Consider the following 21,619-nt stretch of genomic DNA (forward strand, 5'->3'; position numbering starts at 1 on the left):
GCCACAGTCTGCAGTTTACACAGTGAAATGTTACGATTACAGCGGCCTAAAGATGCAAATGTGAAAACAAGCTTTTTCAAAGATGATTGTTCTGAACACCCCTTTAAGCAAAGAATTGTGTGTAATTAAAGCATTCTTTGCATCACATATCTTGCAAAGGAGAGGTAGAATTAGTGGCACTAAAACCTCCTTGGGTTTGGCCACTAGAGAAATCCCACCTCGTACTGCCAGATGGGATTTGTAGAGAAGGTCCTTTTGGACAGACACTGGAAAGTAGTCAGGCAGCAGGTGGCAAAACTAATACAATGAAGACCATCTAAAGAAGAACTTGTTCTCAGGAAGTTATTACTACTACCTCTAATTTTGTGTGCCAAACTGCTTGGACAGTTAATGTTAGCGGAGATTTCCTCATGACTTACATGTACTGTATAGTGCAAAGACTGCAAAACATTAGGGGCAAATGGAGTATTGTACCACTTCGAAGCAGTTCTGGAGCAGAAGCTATGAAATACAAAATACATTAGTGCAATATATTAGGAAAGATTAACTCCTTAACCAAAACATAGAAAAAAATATAGAGCATTCTACATTAAAAAAAAAAACAAACTATGCAGTTCTTGTTGAGGTTTAAAACAGTGTTATACTTTTTTCCCCAAGTTTGTACCCCTGAGTCAAACATTGAACAAACATTGTACAGTAGGTACAGAAACTAGTGTCTAGTTAAAAAGCAACAGATTTGAATGACCATTGCTTCAGAAGTGTTAAACAGTGACAATACCCTTCCATACGGGAGAAGAAAAAAACATAGCACTCTCATTTGTTCTTCGTTTATAACTAGGTAAAAGATTTCAAGTTTCCAACCACATTGTTTCCATGTGTTAGGCTGAGGTTTGTGATAAATGAAACCTTCAGTAGAGGAAACCTGTTTGGGCTGCATCATTTGATTATGCACAGTTTAGAACAACTACAACAAAGCAAAGCAATCTTTCCAAGTTTTAAGTTGCATGAGGCCATGTTAATCTTGGAGCGCTGTGTGAAGGTAGGCAGAGTTCTTTGACTACAATTAACAGGAGCTCTAAACTCAATACCCCTTATATCCAGTATATTTTACTAGAGTAATAACTAAATTGCTATAACTTCAGCCTCTCGGCCTCTATGAAAATGGAACATTAACACTTTCACTAACTTAAACATGGTAACATTCAGCTCACTAGAACCTCTGCTGACTGTCTCCAAGAATAGTTCATGCCTTTTGCACTTTTCTTCTTCCTATCTTCACAACAATAGGAGTAAGAGCTTATTTAGAAGGCAGGTGCAACGAGGACTCACTGTTAATCATTTGGTTTGTTCTGAAAAAAGTGTGTAAAGGACCACCCTGTGTTACTGGGTCTGGGAGAGTCTTCATCATCTTTTGGGGGAAGCAGAAACTGACGGGAATTGATGGAGCACGGGCTCCCAAAAGATGTATTTTCATTGTTGCTTTCAACTGACCCAGGAGAGTCTGGAGTGTCCATGTTCCAGGCATTTGTGTTTGCTTGAGGTCTGTAACCTGCAGTTTTATCCAATTCTTCCTCTGCAGGTGGGCGACTCTCTGTTTTCAGAGCACTGATAGGCAGCTGCATTTGTGGCTTATAGCCTGCTGTAGTCACTAAGTTTATTTCTGGGTCTTCTTCTGGTTTAATTTGAGGCTGATACACTGACTGAATGTCAATGTAAACCACCTGAGATGACCCCACAGGTTCCTCCGTAGGGGGATTTGAGATCTCCTCTTCAATGATTGGGGGGCAATAGGACACAACCACGTGGTTCTCTGTTTCTGAGTCAGAGCCATCTTCAGGGACAATAGTGTCTGCTGCTGGGGAAATCATCTCTGTGTCTTCAATCTTGGGAGCTGCAGATTGTGTTTCCACCACTTCAACACTATTGGGGGTGCACGGGTTCATTTCCAGTGTTTTAAGTGTCTTACTCCCCTGAAGCAAGAAAAAGGAGAAGGCATAGAGACTAAGCCAAAAGACCTGGAAAGCCTGAAAACAACAACTTGCCCAAATTAAACCAGTATGTTGGCCTGTGGCTTGCACTGCCATTAGTGCAATAAATAAATAAATAAATAAATAGTTTAGTTATCATTTTCAGGCTCATCACACATTCCTGTTAACATTAGAAGTATTTTAGCCACCTTAAAGAGACTTTGGGCTTTTCAGTAAGTGTTTGGGAACTCTTTCTCCAAATCTTGCATGTGGGTTTTGTATAACCCACTCCAGAACATTGTTTAAATGTGATGCCCCATTCCAGATACTGCTTCTACCAGGAGGCTAGGGATACTGCATGTACAATTCTCCATACATTCTGCTTCTCTTAACACTATGACAAAGATGGGTACGTTAGTCCCACATTGTTAGTGTGTACTGACACTTCTCATTAGTGCAGGAGAGAGAAATCCAGAGTCCTTTCCTAGTCCAAATACTGAAAGTAACTACATTAACAAGAAAGCTCTACACAGCACCTGACAAAAGTTAGTCAGTAACTTGTCCTGCTCCCCCATGCTACAGAGCTTTTTCTAGAACTGGACCAAAAGACTCAAAGTTTGCAAAAGAATTCTTTATTTGCAATACCTGATGGGAGTTTAAAATACTAGTTTTAAAATTAGGGTTACCTCACAGGTGTTCTTCTGAAACTGCAGTGCCTTACTGTTCTCAGGATTCGGGATCTCTGGATAAAATGTTTCTTTAATCCTTTAAAGAGGAAAGAACAAACTTTTAAAAGTTAGCAAACACTGAATCTAATTGTAAATACAGAAAAGGAATCAGGACATTGCCCTTTAATTCAGAATACTGAAGACATCTGGCACAAAGATTTACTGCGCTACACTTTCACTGAGTAGATAATGGAAAAAACAGCATAATTTTTTAATTTTTTTTTTTAAACTGGAAACTTGATATGCCACGTTTACAAAAATTGGAGATGGGATGCCTACCTGAGTGTTTGTGGATGACTCACAAATTATAGCATGTTGCCAGCTTATTTCCATTTGGGAACTATTTCTAAGCAGTGTTCACTGGGAGACAGGTTCCTGCAAAACCTTTTTACATTCCTCACTCTGACCTCCCTTCAATTCAATTTCTCCCCCACCTTCCACAATGCATTTTTACCACGCACCTTTGAACAAAGCACACTGACATCTTTGGGTACTTGGAGATAACAAAGAGTAACTAAAATAACGGAACACTCTAGCACTGAAGCAAACACATCCAGGAAAAGATCAGAACCAAATGCAGGCATTTACCATTCCCTCTTTTGGTAGCAGAAGATGCTGGCCACCACTCCAAGCAGCACAACCACTGCCACAGGGATGAGAATTGCAATGATCAATCCTACAGCTGGGGGACAAAAAAAGAAAACACATAAATATATATCCAAAGTTACCAGCAATTTTTATGCCTTCTCTAACAGTTCCACAGATTAGAGACAGTTCTACCAAACTCATCTAACAGTGGTCTGCAGTGACCTACACCATACACTTCCCCTTTGCTGGAAGGGTAAAAGTCCATCCATAATCAGAACTGATTCAGTGATAACTACACGAATCTGCAGATACTTCTCTCCGATTGCTTAATTGTGAAAAGCTTCATGTGCAATGCAAGATGGAATGCCACTGTAATTCTGCTCATTAAGCACTGGAATTGCACTTTCATATTACTTGAGCTGGCCAAATCTCTAGTAATGGCTCCTACAGGCCAACGACTCGCTGCACAAACTGCACTGGCTTTTATACGGTTTACATTGCTTCTGTTCCCCAGGGTTTAGCTCTGATACATTCCCACTGCCTTCCTCCATTGATGTTAAGTGCCTCAAGTTTGATTTTTCATGAATTTTAGTTGCACCCCAGTGTTGTCTTTCATATGAAATATGTTCTTTTTGTTGTTGTTCTTTTTTTTCCTTTCTTTTCTTATTCCCCAGTCAATCTCTTTTTTTCTAACTCTCTTTCTGGTTTGTTTCTGTCAAGGGATGGATAAAACTGAATTCATACCAGACAGGCATCTGTTAATAATTCTGAAAGTGGTAAATATTTCCACAATGTCTTTCTTCCCACCATGTATTAGCAGAAATTCATGATGGGAAACCTGACAAAAACAACTAGCTGCTTGAGAACCCTAATGTATTTAAAAATTTAAATTTTTGTATTTAAAAATAACCAACTAAATATATTAAAAACTAGAAGGTAGGCCCAAAGTTCTTAAATGGCCCAGGAAAAAACAAAAACCAACAAAATAAGCTCATCTTTGCATGCATTGTACAGCCCCTGTGCTGAAGTCTACTAATGAACAGGAATATTCAACTTACAGTCCTCCTTTGTCACCACATAGAGGCTATTTGGAGGGCTCAATCCACCAGCAGTGTAGGCTTGTAGGTCCAGTTGGTAACTCGTTTTGCCTTGAAGATCAAGTATTTTCAAGGACTTCTTTGTCAGGTCGGTGATATTCTTAACTTTAAGTTCTGGATTTCCTGTTTGTTTGGAAGAAGTAAGAAAAACAAAACTTTGTAATAAAGGATTCACAAAGCCAGCCTCAGCTTTAGCATGACTTTCTTAAAGTCAGCATATGAAATCTGAAGAACAGTCTGTAGAGGGACACTGAAATAAAGAATCCTAGCCATGCTGCTTGCTTATGCAGCACCAAACAGCACAGGAGTGTGCTGTTGCTGCAGGTCAGCTTCAGTTTCTTTTACACTCCTGTGTGTCCTCTTATATCAATGTGAGTCAAACTTCAGCTCTGTATAGAGATGTCCTTACAAGATGGGTACTGGAAGAATATACCAAATTAAATATAGCTTTGTAACCTCCCCCATGTCTCATCTACCCAGGGTATCTGTACACAGGGCAGTGTGTCACATTGCCACTTAGTCACTGCATAGCTTTATGGCCTCAGTTAGCGAGGATTTTCTCCAAACTTTGCCATACATTAAAAAACAAATGTGCCAACCACACAAGGAACTGATTATTTCAAATGCCTTTGTCACAAATCAGGGGCCAGTTATGCCAGTGAGTAATGCAACTGAATTATGAAAAAAGCCTTTTTAATTTTTTTTTTTTTAAAGTAAAATTAAATTATTTAAGAATAAAGAAGAGATTAAAAAAAAAAAACCAAACCCAAACAAAAACAGCCCAACTTGAGCAAGGAAGTTGTGATCTATAGGTTTCATTTACCTGATTCCAAAAGCCTAGGCTTTAAAGCATCTTTTTCACCTTTTGCAAATGAAAGCCGATATCCCTCTAAAAACCCCTGACAATCTTCAATAGGAATGTCTTCCCATTTTACCAGTATAGAATCTGAAGAAGTTTCTTCTACAGTAAAATTTGGTGCACGTTTTGGAGCTGTAGGGAGAATTATGAAGGAAAAAGCTTGTAAGAAAACACCTTATAATTAAATGCTGTATCTATTAAGTGTTTCATCAGTTTTGTTTCAGGTCTAGCATTTTCAACTTTTCATTGAAAAAGTTTTTTCCCTCACTGTCAAGAATATGTGAAAAGACGTATCAGGTGATACTACATAAATACAAGTATGTCAGTCTGATTGTTCCTAACTACTGCAGTATTATCTATGAACAAAAGCTGAAAGAAAAATTTCTCCTTCGGCAGTCTTTTGCAGAACCATAAATGTAAATGTCTTTCTTCCTGCAAAAAAAACCAAAAGACAGCATAAACATTTGAAGTATACAAATTAGCTTTTAAAGGCTTTAACCCTGTGACTTCACAGCTTGCCTTCAAACTAAACAAAGTCCATGCTCCTATCATGGAAATCTATCTCAGCTTCAAAGAACTACTTGCAGCAGGCACCACAAGTCCTTATTCCAACACCTGTACCCCACTGAAAGTGTTGCAGCAGATATTGTGTCACAGGTCACATGCATCAGGACTTAGTCTGACATTTGGCATTGATTTACCAGTGCTGACCTCCTGTTTAAAAATGCATCTATTTTTGTCTTTATGGTTATCTGACCAAAGGCAAATCTGAAGTTTTAGAATGAATCTATCCTCTTGTGCAAAGTGAATATGTTTCTCAATTCCTGATAAGTTTCTTTTGCACGCTTAATGCATTATTAGTTTTCCAAAGTTTTTATCCTTTTACCTTGAAAGATTCCAATCTGTTGAGAACACGTATGGAAAAATCTTCTGGGGAACTGTTCATTATTTTTACAGAGGCACACATAGCCTAAAGCTGAGTTTCTGGTAAAATTGCCTTAACCTCACCTTCAACCTTAACAATGAAATGACAGCATTTCCAATGGCTCAGATTATGTCAGCAACTCAGTTTTCCAAGCAAACTATTTCAGCAGAAAACACATTAAACTCCAAAGTGAAATGGGTAGTTACACTGTATACAGTTGCGATGTTAAAGGGTAAAGCCATGTTCAGATACCTGGGAACAGATAGCATTCAGACATTAATGCATCTCAGGCAAGCAAAGCTCAGCCCTGGATCAAACTGCAGTTGCCCAGATGGGGTTGGTATGGGAGGGAATTCAATTCTCAAAGGGGCTTGTACACTAGGATCTAGTTCTTGTCTAAGAAGTGCTTTTAAACCGAAATGTTGTGGACACTTATTATGTTTGCTGAGCTGTACCAAATGTGCTCAGAAGTTTACTTTGACTTGACAAATCAAAAAAAGTTGCCTCCTCTCCTGTGGAAGTGAACCCATCACTGCGGTTCAAATTATGACTTCAATGCAGAAGACCACCACCTTCAGAGCAAACCTCTGTGACACCCTGTGGCACCACAGCAGCTGGACAACACAGTGTTATTGCAGGCTGGGAACTCGAAGAGGCTGGAGAAATGTATTAGAGCTATATACAAAAATCAAGCAGAAATCAGTAGTACTGTATGGGGATTGTGGTTTCAGTCTTTGCCAACACCTAGCTGAAAATAGACACCATCTAAATTCACTTTGTAAAAGATCCTGAATGATAAAATGCACTTACGTAGCTCTTTCATATACCCTGTTATGTTTTTCAATAACTGATATCCACTGGGTTTGCAGCCATACAGTAAGAAGTTGTATCTCACACCAGGCCTAAACAGAGCTGCAAGAGAAAAATCACTGTGAGAATGCTTCACTTGTGATGAGTGATAATTTTAGCTTTCACATGATGCAGATTTATTTAAATACGTACTAAAAAATTAGAAATTCTTAGACCACAGTGTATATATAAATACTATCCCCACTTGTAATTCCTATAAAAGCTATGCCATTAGATGCGGTTTAGGAACAGTAAGCAAATCTAGCTTCTAGAGAAATTTTGGTCCTAAAAAAAAACAGGATTCAAAACAAGCTACTCAAATTGCATAAATTGCCTTCCATGGGGAAACACAAACTGAAGTTACCAGAAACAACAGCCTTCCTTTCCTCCCACAGCAGCCATGTACATCCTGCCTCCTCCTCAGAAATACAAACGCATTTTGAAATAATCAGGTTTATTACAACAACGCTAAAAAAGAAATTTGGAGAGCTCCAAAAAGTGTTAGTGAAGCACTTTAGCTATGAACTCCAGGCCTGAACTGACTGCAGAACGTGACAGTCATCAAGTTTCTGCTTCACATGTCTTTGGTGGAGGTGTTTGGTATTACAAAGTGTAAATAATTTACCACTTTCTGGGATTTTCTGAAGCCAGGGGTGTTTACAACTTTCAAGACTTCTTCTAAACAAGATGTCACTGTGAAACTCTACAGAAGACAAGTGGGTTTTGCAAGAGTTCAGATCCAGCCTGAGAGATTCTTCTGGCAGGACTAAGCACAGAAGTGTATTTCCCAGCTTGAGCCCAGCTCTAGCAGCCTAGTAACACCCACAACATGCTGCAAGAAGCATCCCACAGAAGAGTTCAGGACTACAGCAACACATCACCGGATGGACCTAGTATCGTCTGCTTAGAAAAAGAAAGCTCTAGCTAGCACAAGCAAAAACAATATGGACACAGTGTTATAATTACTGGCAGGAAAACATATTGCCTCCCCCCAGTTCCTACTCTCCCCCAGACTTGCTATGTAGACAGATCCAAGTTTTTTTCTCTGAGACTTTATATACTAAACTCTTCTAAAAAGCAAATATACACCCTTTCAGACAGCAGAGAAAAACCCCACATCTTTCTTGGGTACTCTCTTTCCTCTCTGCTTCTATGAGACCCACCACAGCTGAGTTTCATTTCCCTGGTCTGCCTACCAGCATATAGAGACCTGGAATGTGCCCTGTTACAGGAAATTTCAATTGCTGACAGCAAGCCAACACATGGAGGTCACACTTAAAAAAGTCTGCCTCATGTAAAAACAACAAATTAGTCTTCCCTCATCCTGAGCACCGCTGTTCATGATTAGAATCCATATAAAACCCCAAACCCTAGATTAACCATTATGCATTAAACTGAGTTAGGAATTTGTGGGTGTAGCTAGAAGAGGTAATTTCAAACCAGTTAATAAACACAGAATGAGAGCAGTTAAGTCAAGACTGATATTTGGATTTGGTAAGGCAAGTATAAGAAATAAAAATGAACACAGTACCAAGAAGGGGTTCATTTATATACACAAGCATACAGCAATGCAACAATCTTCAACCTATTGCATTGGTTGCTTTCATTCCAGTCGCTGCTCAGCCTCTCAACCAGAAAGACTCACAAAAAAATTACTTTTGACTTACCAGACTTTATCACTGCATCTGTTGTATTTGAAGGAAATTTCTGCCAGTCCACAGTACAGGGCTCAGACCCAGATGAATGACACCATTTTACAATGTAGCCACAGGTCATGTTAGGGTAAGAATTCCAAGAAATATAAATTCCATTCCCCATTGCCATGGCCCGATCTGTTTTGACATTGTCTGCAACAAAGATGACACAAAAATCAATCAGAGAACAGACACTTATCTGTAGTCCAAGCTGGAAGAAAGCTTTGCAGCCATAGTACAAAGGATTTATAAACTACAGTCATTTCTAAGAACAAGAGGTGCACTCCTGGTACTGTGAAATTTGAAGCGGTGCACTCAGCTAGGCTTTCTGAAGTGCTGGAAATGAGACTGTAGCCTGCAGCAAATCCCTTAGCCAGCTTTAAGTATGATGACGAGAAATGCTCTAGCTCAGGACTGGCTTAAAAAGCACTTTTTCAAGGTAAGGATTTGCAGCAGACGTCAGGTTCAAATCTGACTTGACACCAATTTGGCAGCAGCCTCCAGCTATAAATTCCTACTGTCATTTCATCAAGCAGTTTGCTTTGTGTCTCCTTCGAAGTGTCTTGCTATCACTAGCCTGACCACAGACAACCATTTTTCACCAAGAATCATCAGCAAAAGTCAAGTCCCTGGTGAACTTTATGAAGGCTTCAGTCTACCAATGGTAAATAAAAAAAATTAAAAAAAAAAAAATTAAAAAAAACCCAAGCTTAGTCTGTTTTTCTTTGGTATGTTTTTCTTGATTCTGATTATTAAAGGTTTAGCTGCCCTTGAAGCGATCAGATCTGGGAACTACTTTTGATTCCTGCAGCTTTCCTCCATGGCTGTCCATCAGATGGGACCCCGCTGAGCTAAGGGAAGTTTTCCAAAGGCCACCACAACTGCGGTGGCCCCACAACAGATCTGCAAAAACAATCTCAGGGTTTCAGTTTTTCCTTTTTCAGTGCTCTCATTTATGCTCCCTATTGAGTCTATTATTTCATGTTATTAAAGCCATAAACTATGAAAGGCTAAAGGGAAAGGGCAGTTTTTAAGAATCAGTGCTGTGAAAACTTTAGTCTCACAGATGTGTGGATGTCACAGGACTGTCTATTTCTAAATAACTTTGACATATAGCTAAGTGTACAATCCTCAGCTAGCTTGCTCATGGCAAGAAAGATAGACATGATTAAAAAAAGCCAGTCAAATCCAGAAGTCTTTCAATACTTTTCCTTAAAAACTACTTCATCCAGTGAAACTACACTCCTATGATGAGGGAAAAGAGCATATTTCTAATTAGACTGCTTTAATTTTCCTATTTACAGGAAAGACTTTTAACTGATAGTGAGCACTTAATCTCTAAAAAAAATGCTTAAATACACCACACTCAATTTTATTTCCCAAGCCAGATGACTAGAAATTCACCCAGGGCAGTACTGCTCATTTTGGGGTATTTATAGCTGCAACCTAGACTAGTGGAAATAACTACAAGCACTACAGTACTGATGTGGCAAGGCAGCCTGTAACAGGCATGTTATATTCCCTGACCCCCTACAGAGCACTTTATAGAGACAGTGACAAATTAATTCAGTACCCTTTGGTTGTGTTCTCAGTTTTCACAAAACCTCAGCAGGTCTCAAGCTTCAGAGCCACTGCTCTCTTGCAGACATTAAGAGCACTTACAGACTGTACTCATGAAGCAGTCAGGAAAGATGTTTGGGCAGAAATGTCATCCAGTTCACCGAATGAGTCATCTTTGATGACTCCAGCCAGTGACTCAGATAATTCCTATACCAACTTGGGAGCAAACCTTCAATGAGTACAAGTTGGGTAACAGCAAAGGGAACCTCAGACACCCAAGAGAGAACTACAAATGAATGCAAAGCTCCAGCTGCCATCAGCTGCCCCACACCGCAAACCTATTACAAAGACCTCCCTAACTCACAGAGTCTCTTTCTTTCTCTGTTGAAAGAGAGCTATAAAAGCATTTTCATTCATTCAGCTGTCCCATGCAACTACTCTTCCCTCCAAGGAGCAGACTGAAAATGGACTTTTAGGTATTGGTGTTTCGGGGAAGCAAGAGAAACATTAAGAACATGGGTTTCCTTCACATAGAAACATTTGTTTTTATTCTCACTGTGAATCACAATCAAAGCACATACCTTCCTGAGAGAACAGCCCTGTCTTATCAGAACCTGAGCTGCAAAGCGAGCAAAGGTGATACCTGTTCTCTGGGTTGGGAAGAAGAGGCAGCAACATATATGCTTCTGGCAAACAAGCAGAGAGAAGCCTCTAAACCTGTCCTCCCTGCAGAGCATCAGCCAGATCTGGAGCTAAGGTTTGGGCTTTGGGAGATTACACTCCTCCTGGTGCACAGGGAATCATGGACTCTCAATAGCCACATGCGGTATTAACTTCTCACCAAGTTCAGTGTTTGGAGCAGAAAATCATTATCTGGTTCATCTATTTCCCTTTACAAAAGCCCACAGCAAGAGTGGCAGCGCTTTAATTGGGAAGCTAAGTCATACCTCCTTTTCAAACAGTGGCTCCTAGCGCAAGGATGCCAACACTTTACCAAGCAGCCCAATTAATATTTTCCTGCAGAGGCACTGAAGTGACAAATCTCTCCTTAAAAACAATACCCCAAAACTTTATTCTGATTCTTTTTAGCATGTAACACTTCTCAGTGTCTCAACAAGAACACACAGAAATAAACTGAGCTCCCTAAACACCAGAGATCAACACCAATGCTTTGAAGCCTCATTCTTGCTGTACCTGGGAGGTCTTCAGGAAAGTGCAAATAGCTGCAGAGACTGCACACTAGCACCCTCCTTTTATGCAGAGAGCACAATTAATTGGCAAGATGCTACCCTAAAAGCAAAGCAGCAATTTTTTTCCTTCTCCCACTCAGTAGATTTGAATGGGGAAATCAACCAGAAACCAAACATAAACAAACAAAGCACATATCTATCTTATTTTTCAATAAACAACCTCGCCCAGGTATTCCCGAAGCTTTGAAGATGTTTAGCAATCTGCTGGAGCACTCACCGCTTGGAAGTTCCACACTTGTTATTCTGGAAGGAGGAGATGAGCCTGCATGGTTTTTGGCTACAACGCTAATAACACAGTCATTTTTTCCAAGTTTTATCTCTGTACTGTTTGACGGTTCAGTGACTTCTTTATGCTCCAGTGGTGTCTCTAGCAGGTAGCAGGACACTTCATGAGACACAATTTTTCCATTGGCTTCAGAAAGGGATAAAGGCTATGAACAGACCGAGAGTGCATTAAACCAGAAATGGAATAAACAACAGAAACCATAGGATAATAGGAATTTAATGTCCCAATTTACTCTAACAACTGTATGGAACTGCAAGGCAGAAAAGACAGCTACTCAAGTGTGACTTTTGAGAATTAACATGCAAATTTGTAAGTTTCTAATTTTCTATTGGGATGTATTAACAACTGAATTCCCTGTGTGAAATGCATCTCAGTGCAATGTTTCAATTATAAAACTTTAGTAATAGTATCATTTGGGGAAAAATATTTGCCTCAATGATTCTATAAAAAGTTAACAAAAGAAGTCCATTTCATTGACTGACTATAAACTTCACTTATTTATAAATACGTGAGGAAATAATGTTCCATAAAGTTATATTACATAATATTTTAAAACTTTAAATGCCCTAACTACCTTCCAGAAGATTTTTAGACTTTTTCCAGAGGGACTTCTCTCTCTCCAGATATCTGGTCCTCTTGTAGGAGCTAAAGAGAGGGAAAAAAAAAAAAAAAAAAAGTTTTTTTTTCCACCAAGTTTCACAATAGGCAATTTACCATGTATTAAAAAGTTAGCTTTTCAGATGTCTGATTTTAAAATGCATAGCTTCACAAGTTCAACATTTTTTCATCAAAGAATCAAATAAACTTACGAGCTTCTAATGTTGTGTGCTCCTCTACCCTGCTCCAGTCACTCCACTTCCAGAAGTGGTCAGCAGCCGAACAGCGCACCCTGAACTGGTATTTTGTATACGGGTGCAATGAATTCAGCTCAACTGTGTGAGTTGAGAATTTTCCACCAGGCATGGAGACATTGTGCTGTTAAAAATTTATAAAAATTTACATGATACATATATATTTTTTGCTCTTACATTATGCTGAAAGTCAACACCTGAAAAAGTGGAATTTGTCCCTGGGATACTGACACTGTGAAAAAAAAGTTGCAGTCAAGCCTTACAAAGAAATTAATGAAAAATAAAAATGTTTCCTATGCAGTCACCCTAAGTAAAGGATTTTCAGAGGTCTGACAAAATTAAGCCATACATAGCAAAATAAAGCTATAGCTATAGCACAGAAATTGTCATAATGACAGTAGGTAGCACCTTTGAGATGCACAATATGAAGAGGAGAGATGAGCTCTGCACACGGTAGCAGGCTGTTGCTTCCCATCTATCCCATCTAATTCCCCTCTCTCCCATACACAGCAAAACTGCTCACATGAGGCAGGCCAGGATTTCACCTTTGGTATTCAGAACCCACACTTCCACTGTGCATATGCACATCAAACTGGGTGGACAGAGGCCTTTTTCCTAAGACACATGCACAGAAGCAAACTAAAGACAGTCTGTCTGAGCAAGACATTTATCATGCAGTATTTTTCCTAGGCAGCCCTTTTTCCTCCAAAAGATAGTGTCTAAGCCTTACCCAGGTGATCTCTGTTCACAGCTCTTGTGACAGGACTAGTCTCTCCTATTAGTCTTAGAACGGTGTGAGTCCAGGGAATGCGTCAGTTTCATGATTGCTTAAAGAAACCTTAAGCCTGGCAATATTTTTTACTGAAACTAATTATAACACATGTGCATCACAGCTGCCAAAAACTGGACTCCAAGTGATTTTAAGATGCAACTAATTGTGCATTTCTAAAGACAAATGACAACTTGAAAAATACAAAAAAAAGCCAACAATCTCTCATACTGATAGAAAAGCTTCTGAAAACATCCTCAAAATACCACGTAAAACCCCATAACATTTTCACAGCTACTTTTGTTTATTACAGAGAACTCTTGGAGGTTTTTTTATTAAGCAACCAGGGACAACATAACAAGGTTGTAAAAGCTTCTACCAAGCTGTTTGCTGTGTTTCAAAATATCTGTAGCTGTGCATTCTGGTACAAGTGCTATGAATGAAACTGCTGCGGCAGCATAAGACCTGACCATATCCCACTGCCCCAGATGACTGACCCGGTAGCACAGTTCCCAAGCAAGTGCACGCCACAGGCTTCACATAGTGTAACTCTAGCTACACAGAACTGGGCAAACCTACTTTTTAGCAGCTTAAGCTCACTGAGCACGGGGTGAGCGACACTAGTGTGCTCGCTACCCTGCTGATGGCTCCAGAAGCAGTTAACTGTTGGGAGCAGGGACTTGCAGACAGCTGTGGGTGATGATGGATCAGTCTATACCCCAAAACTCAGCATAGCTCATCTGCCAGAGCTGTTATATACTTCTAAAAGCCACCTCCTTCTGTTAAGTCCAAACGATGACTTTGAAAATCTCTGGTTACTGCTTAACACTTCATTACAGAGAAAATATAAAAGCTTAAGTTTCCCACAATCATTAAGTGCTTTGAAAATATTTTAAAAATACTCTTACAGAGCATACTTTAACTACTACCCTATTATTTTACAGGCAATGCAGATAACGATTATCTTCAATCTTAGCTGTATCATTTCTGTGGCTTGAATGACTTTATTCAAGGCTGCGCTCAACGGCTGTGCCCAATGGGCAGCTAAATGCAGTGGGTAATTGAATACTGCTAAAAATCAAGCAACATTGTAAAAAGCAGCCTCTGAGGTTAATGTGCTCAAATTACAAACTCAGGCTGTGCGCATCAAGAGCTGCCAATTCAGCATATGCCTACCCAAGCTGGTCAGAAATACTCCACCTGAAGTCACATCTGGGGATGAATCCCAGGCCAACTGAACATGCAGTTCTGCCATTAAACTTCCCAGTGACACAGAGCACCCCATGCTATGTTAGGCAATACAGAAGAAGAGGCTATATTCCCACCACCTACACCCTGTATCTGATGCTGGTGTCTAAATTATTATCCTCAGTGACTCTGATAATCAGTAGAGAAAATATGCAGCTCCTGTCAGTGACACACAGCACCAAATCTGGGCAGCAGCTGGAAGATTTAATGCTGGAAAATCTGATCTCCAACCAGAAATACCACCTTCTCTCCTGATACATCCAGTGGGAGAATCCTTCTCTATCCTGTCTCTACACCATTAGGTTTAGCAGCTCCCAATTGTAGCCACATGCATGCCAATTGCTGACAGCAAGCAAATGAACTGTTCTCTGGGTAGAAAAAATTAAAAAAGAAATTCAGTGACAGACTGTAGGAAGCCCTCTGAAACAACCACTGTGGAAGTCAGCAGGGCAGCAGCGTGTCCTGGAACACATATTTGCTAATACATTTGCACCAGGAAGGACAAAGCACATGGACCACTACCTAAAGGGTCAGTATAAAGCACTATGCACCTTCTCCAAGTATTGAATAACATGGTGGGTAATATGACTTCCCTCTAGAATGTTTAAAACAAACCAAAAGAGAAAAAAAAGAAAGCAGGCAATAACAGAGATCAGTAGAACTTTTTCCAATTTTAGTAGATGAACTTCTCGTTATTACTGGATTAATAATTTAATAAGATGATCAGAATGAAGCTCTTAGGAGAGAAAAGAATTTGAAATGTGACCAGTGAAAAAGATCAACACTTGAGCCCCCCTCTAAAAAAAAAAAAAAAATCCATTAAAAGCAACACTTACCAGTTTTCGCTCAGAGTGACCAGTGCTAATTTCTATTTGACACAGAAGCCTGATCTCAGTAAAGCTGCCATTTATAAACCAGTGTAGACGGACCCTTGTAGAGCTGTTCCCAGAAACAGTTAACTTTTCTGGAGTTTTTGGATGAACTTAAAAAACAAACAAACAAACAAAAAAAAACAAACACCTCAATTCCAAGAAAAATATATTCATTTTAGTTCAGAAAAATCTGATTTTAAAAGATCAGACAGAATCAGGATAAATAAGTGATCTGATCAGCAGCTAGGACAGCTGGTGCCAGGAAGGCACCTTTTCCTTCAAGGCTGCTTGAAGGAAAAGGGGCCCAAGATAGTTGGTTGACATTCAAGGACTGCTTTTTCCGTGCTCAAGATAGGAGCATCCCGACACGTAGGAAGTCAAGGAAGAGGGCCAAGAGACCTGTGTGGCTAAATAGGGAATTGCTGGGTATGCTCAAGTGGAAGAGGAGAGTTTACAGGTCATGGAAGGAGGGGCTGGCCACTTGGGAGGAATATAAGGCTGCTGCTAGGGGATGTAGGAAGGCAGCTAGGAGGACTAAGGCTTCCTTAGAATTAAACCTGGCAAGAAGGGTCAAGGACAGCAAAAAGAGCTTTTTCAAGTACATGGCAGACAAAACTAACACCAGAGGCAATGTAGGCCCACTGATGAACGGGATGGGTGCCCTGGTGACAGAAGATGCAGAGATGGCAGAGTTACTGAATGCCTTCTTTGTCTCTGTCTACTCTGCTGCAGGCAGTCCTGAAGAGCCCTGTACCCCTGAGACCTTAGATGAAGTCAGGTCGACCGAGCGACTTGCCTTAGTCGATGAGGAATGGGTTAGAGATCAGTTGAGCAATCTGGACGTCCATAAATCCATGGGTCCAGATGGGATGCACCCGCGGGTGCTGAGGGAACTGGCGGAAGTCATTGCTAGACCACTCGCCATCATCTTTACCAAGTCCTGGGAAACGGGAGAGGTGCCTGAGGACTGGAGGAAGGCAAATGTCACTCCGGTCTTCAAAAAGGGCAAGAAGGAGGACCCGGGTAACTATAGACCGGTCAGCCTCACCTCCATCCCTGGGAAAGTGATGGAACACCTTGTCCTTGGTGCCATCTTAAGGCATATCAAGGATAAGAGGGTTATGAGGGGCAGTCAACATGGCTTCACCAGGGGGAAATCATGTTTGACCAATCTCTTAGCCTTTTATGAGGAAATAACACGGTGGATGGATGATGGCAGAGCGGTGGATGTGGTCTACCTTGACTTCAGCAAAGCCTTTGACACAGTCTCCCACAGCATCCTCACGGCTAAATTGAGGAAGTGTGGACTGGATGACCAGGTAGTGAGGTGGACTGTGAACTGGCTGAAGGAGAGAAGCCAGAGAGTTGTAGTTTATGGGGCTGAGTCTAGTTGGAGGCCTGTAACTAGTGGAGTGCCTCAAGGGTCAGTACTGGGACCGGTATTATTTAATATATTCATCAATGATTTAGATGAGGGAATTGAGTGTACTATCAGCAAGTTTGCTGATGACACTAAGCTGGGAGGAGTGGCTGACACGCCAGAAGGCTGTGCTGCCATCCAGCGAGACCTGGACAGGCTGGAGAGTTGGGCAGGGAATAACGGGATGAAATATAACAAGGGAAAGTGTAGAGTCCTGCATCTGGGCAGGAACAACCCCAGGTTCCAGTATAGGTTGGGGAACGACCTGCTAGAGAGCAGTGTAGGGGAGAGGGACCTGGGGGTCCTAGTGGACGACAGGATGACCATGAGCCAACACTGTGCTCTTGTGGCTAAGAAGGCCAATGGCATCCTGGGATGTATTAGAAGGGCGGTGGTTAGTAGGTCGAGAGAGGTCCTCCTTCCCCTCTACTCTGCCCTGGTGAGACCCCATCTGGAATATTGTGTCCAGTTCTGGGCCCCTCAGTTCAAGAAGGACAGGGAGCTGCTGGAGAGAGTGCAGCGCAGGGCAACTAAGATGATTAAGGGAGTGGAGCATCTCCCTTATGAGGAAAGACTGAGGGAGCTGGGTCTTTATAGTTTAGAGAAGAGGAGACTGAGGGGTGACCTTATAAGTGTCTATAAATATATAAAGGGGGAGTGTCACGAGGATGGAGCCAGGCTCTACTCAGTGGCAAACAATGATAGGACAAGGGGTAATGGGTGCAAACTGGAACACAAGAGGTTCCACTTAAACTTGAGAAGAAACTTCTTCTCAGTGAGGGTGACGGAACACTGGAACAGGCTGCCCAGGGAGGTTGTGGAGTCTCCTTCCCTGGAGACATTCAAAGCCCGCCTGGACACATTCCTGTGTAACGTTATCTAGGTGTTCCTGCTCTGGCAGGGGGATTGGACTAGATGATCTTTTGAGGTCCCTTCCAATCTCCAGCATACTGTGATACTGTGATACTGTGAAGGCACCTGCAAGCAGTCTCATTTTTGTCTCAGGTGTCAAACATTGAAACAGATTTACTTAAGGCTGAGCATAAGGAGTTGGAGACAAAAAAAAAGGCATTTACACTCCTAATTCCTTTTATCAAAAAAGTGAAACATGAGCTATTTTCAGAGGACCACAGTCATGGATGAAATTTATTCAACTTTTTTCACCTTCTGTGAATTTTTCAAGTTAGAATCTGCAGAATAGGAGAGGGCAGGACTCCTATATGACCCTTCTCTCCCCAGAACCCCCTCAATAGAACTTTTCAACAATATTCAGTACTACTACTATTCATAGCTATCAGAGAAAGAAAAGTCTCTACTCTTGGAACTGGTCCAGTTACCATAAGGGAATATGTACTCTGTGTTGAGAATTAAGTGGACAGTGAGGGAAAGAAAGGAAACAAATAGGAAACAGCAGTCATGTTGACTTGCTGCAAACCAGCCCAGTATGTAATTAACAGAAACAATTCATGCTTTACTAGGACCTGTCAATTTACTCTGACAATTCTACTCTCAGGCTAGTTGAACTCAGATATGGGCAAAAGAAATGCACCATCTTCACGTTTAAATGCAATTTTTCAGAGAGAACAGCAGAATTATTAGGAACCCCTGAATCATCAGCTGCGGTTTTGGAGGCAGATGAGCAAGGATGGGAAAGACAGTGGTAACAAGGTGGTCATCTTCTCTCTTTCCTTGTTTAAACTGAAGGTCTAATGAAAGAAGTTATTTCTTTCTACAAACCATGACAGCAGATGATAATGGCTATTACCAATAGCAGGTAACAGTCCTGCTATTAGCTTTTACCTTTTAGTGCTACTTTTTAATATTCCAAATCCTGTAAAACTGCGTGGTATTTTACCCTATAAGCATACACTGAAGTACAGGGTCACATACAGTTCATAAAGTTACACCTAAATTTTAATTACTGATGTAACAGAATATGAAGAAATCCATAAACACCAGCTGGCTAAAGTCTTAGATCACAAGTAGCATCTACCCACACAGCAGCATACCCACTCTGGTAGCACTGCTGTTGAGAACTGGCTTCTCCCTGTACACCTAGTCATCGCCTCAGGACATGTCCTAAGAGAATTTCTTCTGAAGTGCAAATTATCAAACATGGCAAAATACTGGTGACAATACAGCACATAAGGACAAGAGTACCATGTCAGAGTTCTTCAAACTCAAAACAAGCAAATGGTTAGCATGCAGTAAACATGTATTTTTTTGCCTTTGTAATTCTTAAGTCTTACCTCTTTGAGTTAAATCAACTAAAAGTGATGACTCTGTTTGCCCAATAGGATTGGAGACACCTAATATGAAATCATAGGTTTTTTGATCAGCCAGTACTGGAAAGCCACAGACACGTTCTCTGTTCATTTCGTTGACTTTGCATGAAACATTTTTGCCAGATATTCTGCGAAGTAAAAAAGAGAGGGGACAACTTAATTTTTGAATGAGATCATTTCAAATAACAGTCAGAAGTCTAGACTGAAAACACAGTAAAGAATGATGGGTTCACTGACACACGGCTTACAGCATGATTTGACTGCAGAAGCGTATCTAACACCACAACACAGGTTAAACTGGCATCAGTCATGACTCGCCCAGCTCTCACGTGAAACTCTCCTCTTTCACTAGCCTAACATTTCCATCCTCTCACTTCTCAAAGGCCTGGAAAACAGGTAGGTCCTGTAAAACCGCCTCACAAGTCACAACTAAGATTCTGATTAAAAGTATCTTTGTTCAGATCAGCATACATCTGCATTTAAAGAATGTTCTTAATTGCCTTCTGAACTAGGGAGATGCGACACACATTAAAGTCCTTCTATCAACCCTGCCAAATCTAAACCACGATGCATCCATGAGTCCCAGTCTTTTTTAAAATCAAAAGCAGGAGAGTCATTCTGGTAACAGCCAAGACCAGAGTTACATCTTCAGGGGTAAAATCTAAAGTGTGTTTCTGTATGTATGTACATATATAGAAGTTGCTTTAATTAATATCTGTATAAACCTCTCATTCAGTAGCAGAAGCTTAATTCCTTCCTTCGGGCGCTTTTGCTGAGCTCTGAGCTCTCTCTACACTATAATCTATTCTATTGAAACAGAATTTCACTAGCTCAGTGTGGGCTAAGAACAAGGATAAGAATATTTACCCTGAAAGACATCATATTAATCTCCTCACAGCTTTGGGCTGAGTGAAACAAGTCTGAACTACATCCTCATTTATGAACTGAATATGCGCAGCCAGTGACTGGAGCTCCTTTCCTTTGAATACCTGCTCTGTTTTGTCCATCTCTTTGCATCCTGCCCAATGACTTCTTTAGCATTCTGAACTACATCTGTGACCATAACTCAATCCTCATTGCCTCTAACTTGCTTCAAAACCACTATGAAACTCCATTTCCCATCAGTTTGTGTGACTCAGGCACCTCCTGGCTCCTTTCCCTGACTGCTCCTTTGGCATGACAGGGGAACCTCCTTGCCACGGGAATTTTGTTAACTCCTCACTAACTTCTAATCCTAACCACCAAGGAATCCTGTTTGCAAGTGCTATTGCAAAACAACAATTCTTCACATTTAAGGCGTCACATGGCCTAATAAGGCATACTAGTGGGACATGAGTCTTCACTTCTTTCTATGGATATGCCAGTGTAATTCATCCCTTTTAATGTTTTCCAGGTAACATGCACTTTGCCTGCTCTACACTATCCATTTCTTAATGCTGGGAGGAGAACAGATGCAGGCTTATTGCTATTTTCTCTAGCAGCTTTTGAGAAATGCCCCATGGCTTGTCTTACAGTTGTTCTTCAGTGAGTTTCTGTCATTTGCATAGCAGAAACTCAGTAAATGTCTGACAGATGATCTGATACAGGCTGCATACAAAAAATATTTAAAAATCAATGAATAACTCCTATTATCTCCCTGTACTTTCATATTGGTCTCATCTACATGTGGGCAGCAGCCTGACACACTAAGCTCTTCACTTTCTCAGGAGTTCATAATAGCATAACTCTTTGGGAAAAGTCATCCTTAATTCCCATTGAAAGTTTGCAGAGCTGGACAAGGGTTCTCCAAGTTCAGTTTAGTTCAGTTTGCACAAAATCTTGAAAGTATTTTAGGCAATGGACAATATCTTATTTAAACAGGCATGGTGCAGTAAGTCATAGGCAGCGACAGATATATTCCAGTTCTACCTTTGTACTTCTTTTAGTGCTGAAATATTTTACCTTTCAAATAAACTGTACTTAGTACGTCGTTTTCCATACAGTCCACTGGGTCTACCTGGTTTCCAGGTGCATTTTATTATCAGGAAGTTGGGTGTTTCACAGCTGAGGTTTTCAGGAATGTCAGGGGCATCTGTAGCACAGAAAAGAAACCAAAACAGTGAGCCAATGTTTTACCATCCTAGTGGGGCAGTTGGGCCGCTAGCTTTCTGAAAGCATCACCGTTCATGTTTGCTGGGTCTAGATTGAGTACCTGAGAAATACATGGTAATAGTTATGCTTCAACCATACAAATAATATGCTTTAAAAAAAAATCCCAGTAAAACAGATGGGTAATTATTATCAGCCCCATCTGACTAACACTTCACTCTAAGCTTCTAAGTGGGTGGGTAATCTGGTAAATCAGACGCAAATATGTTCGCAAGGTTCAGGC

General features: G+C 40.7%; 1 protein-coding gene across 5 annotated transcripts in view; it reads right to left on the reverse strand.

The window, feature by feature from the left end:
• Positions 1-813: 813 nt before the first annotated feature.
• The window catches only part of LIFR (LIF receptor subunit alpha), an 86,683-nt gene continuing 65,877 nt past the window's right edge, over positions 814-21,619 (reverse strand). For all 5 annotated transcript variants that reach the window (XM_062615416.1, XM_062615413.1, XM_062615418.1 and 2 more), the window contains 13 exons: positions 21,190-21,319; positions 19,213-19,376; positions 15,508-15,653; positions 12,613-12,778; positions 12,378-12,448; positions 11,735-11,948; positions 8,681-8,860; positions 6,975-7,076; positions 5,204-5,371; positions 4,342-4,503; positions 3,284-3,377; positions 2,654-2,732; positions 814-1,970 (listed from right to left, as the gene is read on the reverse strand). In XM_062615416.1, the coding sequence (XP_062471400.1) occupies positions 1,332-1,970; positions 2,654-2,732; positions 3,284-3,377; positions 4,342-4,503; positions 5,204-5,371; positions 6,975-7,076; positions 8,681-8,860; positions 11,735-11,948; positions 12,378-12,448; positions 12,613-12,778; positions 15,508-15,653; positions 19,213-19,376; positions 21,190-21,319 (2,315 nt within the window). In that variant the 3' untranslated portion in view covers positions 814-1,331. The remainder of the gene's footprint in view (positions 1,971-2,653; positions 2,733-3,283; positions 3,378-4,341; positions 4,504-5,203; positions 5,372-6,974; positions 7,077-8,680; positions 8,861-11,734; positions 11,949-12,377; positions 12,449-12,612; positions 12,779-15,507; positions 15,654-19,212; positions 19,377-21,189; positions 21,320-21,619) is intronic.

Source organism: Pezoporus occidentalis, unplaced genomic scaffold, assembly GCF_034315485.1.
Source record: "Pezoporus occidentalis ecotype Australia unplaced genomic scaffold, CSIRO_AGI_Poc_V1 ctg181, whole genome shotgun sequence".
Taxonomy (NCBI): domain Eukaryota; kingdom Metazoa; phylum Chordata; class Aves; order Psittaciformes; family Psittacidae; genus Pezoporus; species Pezoporus occidentalis.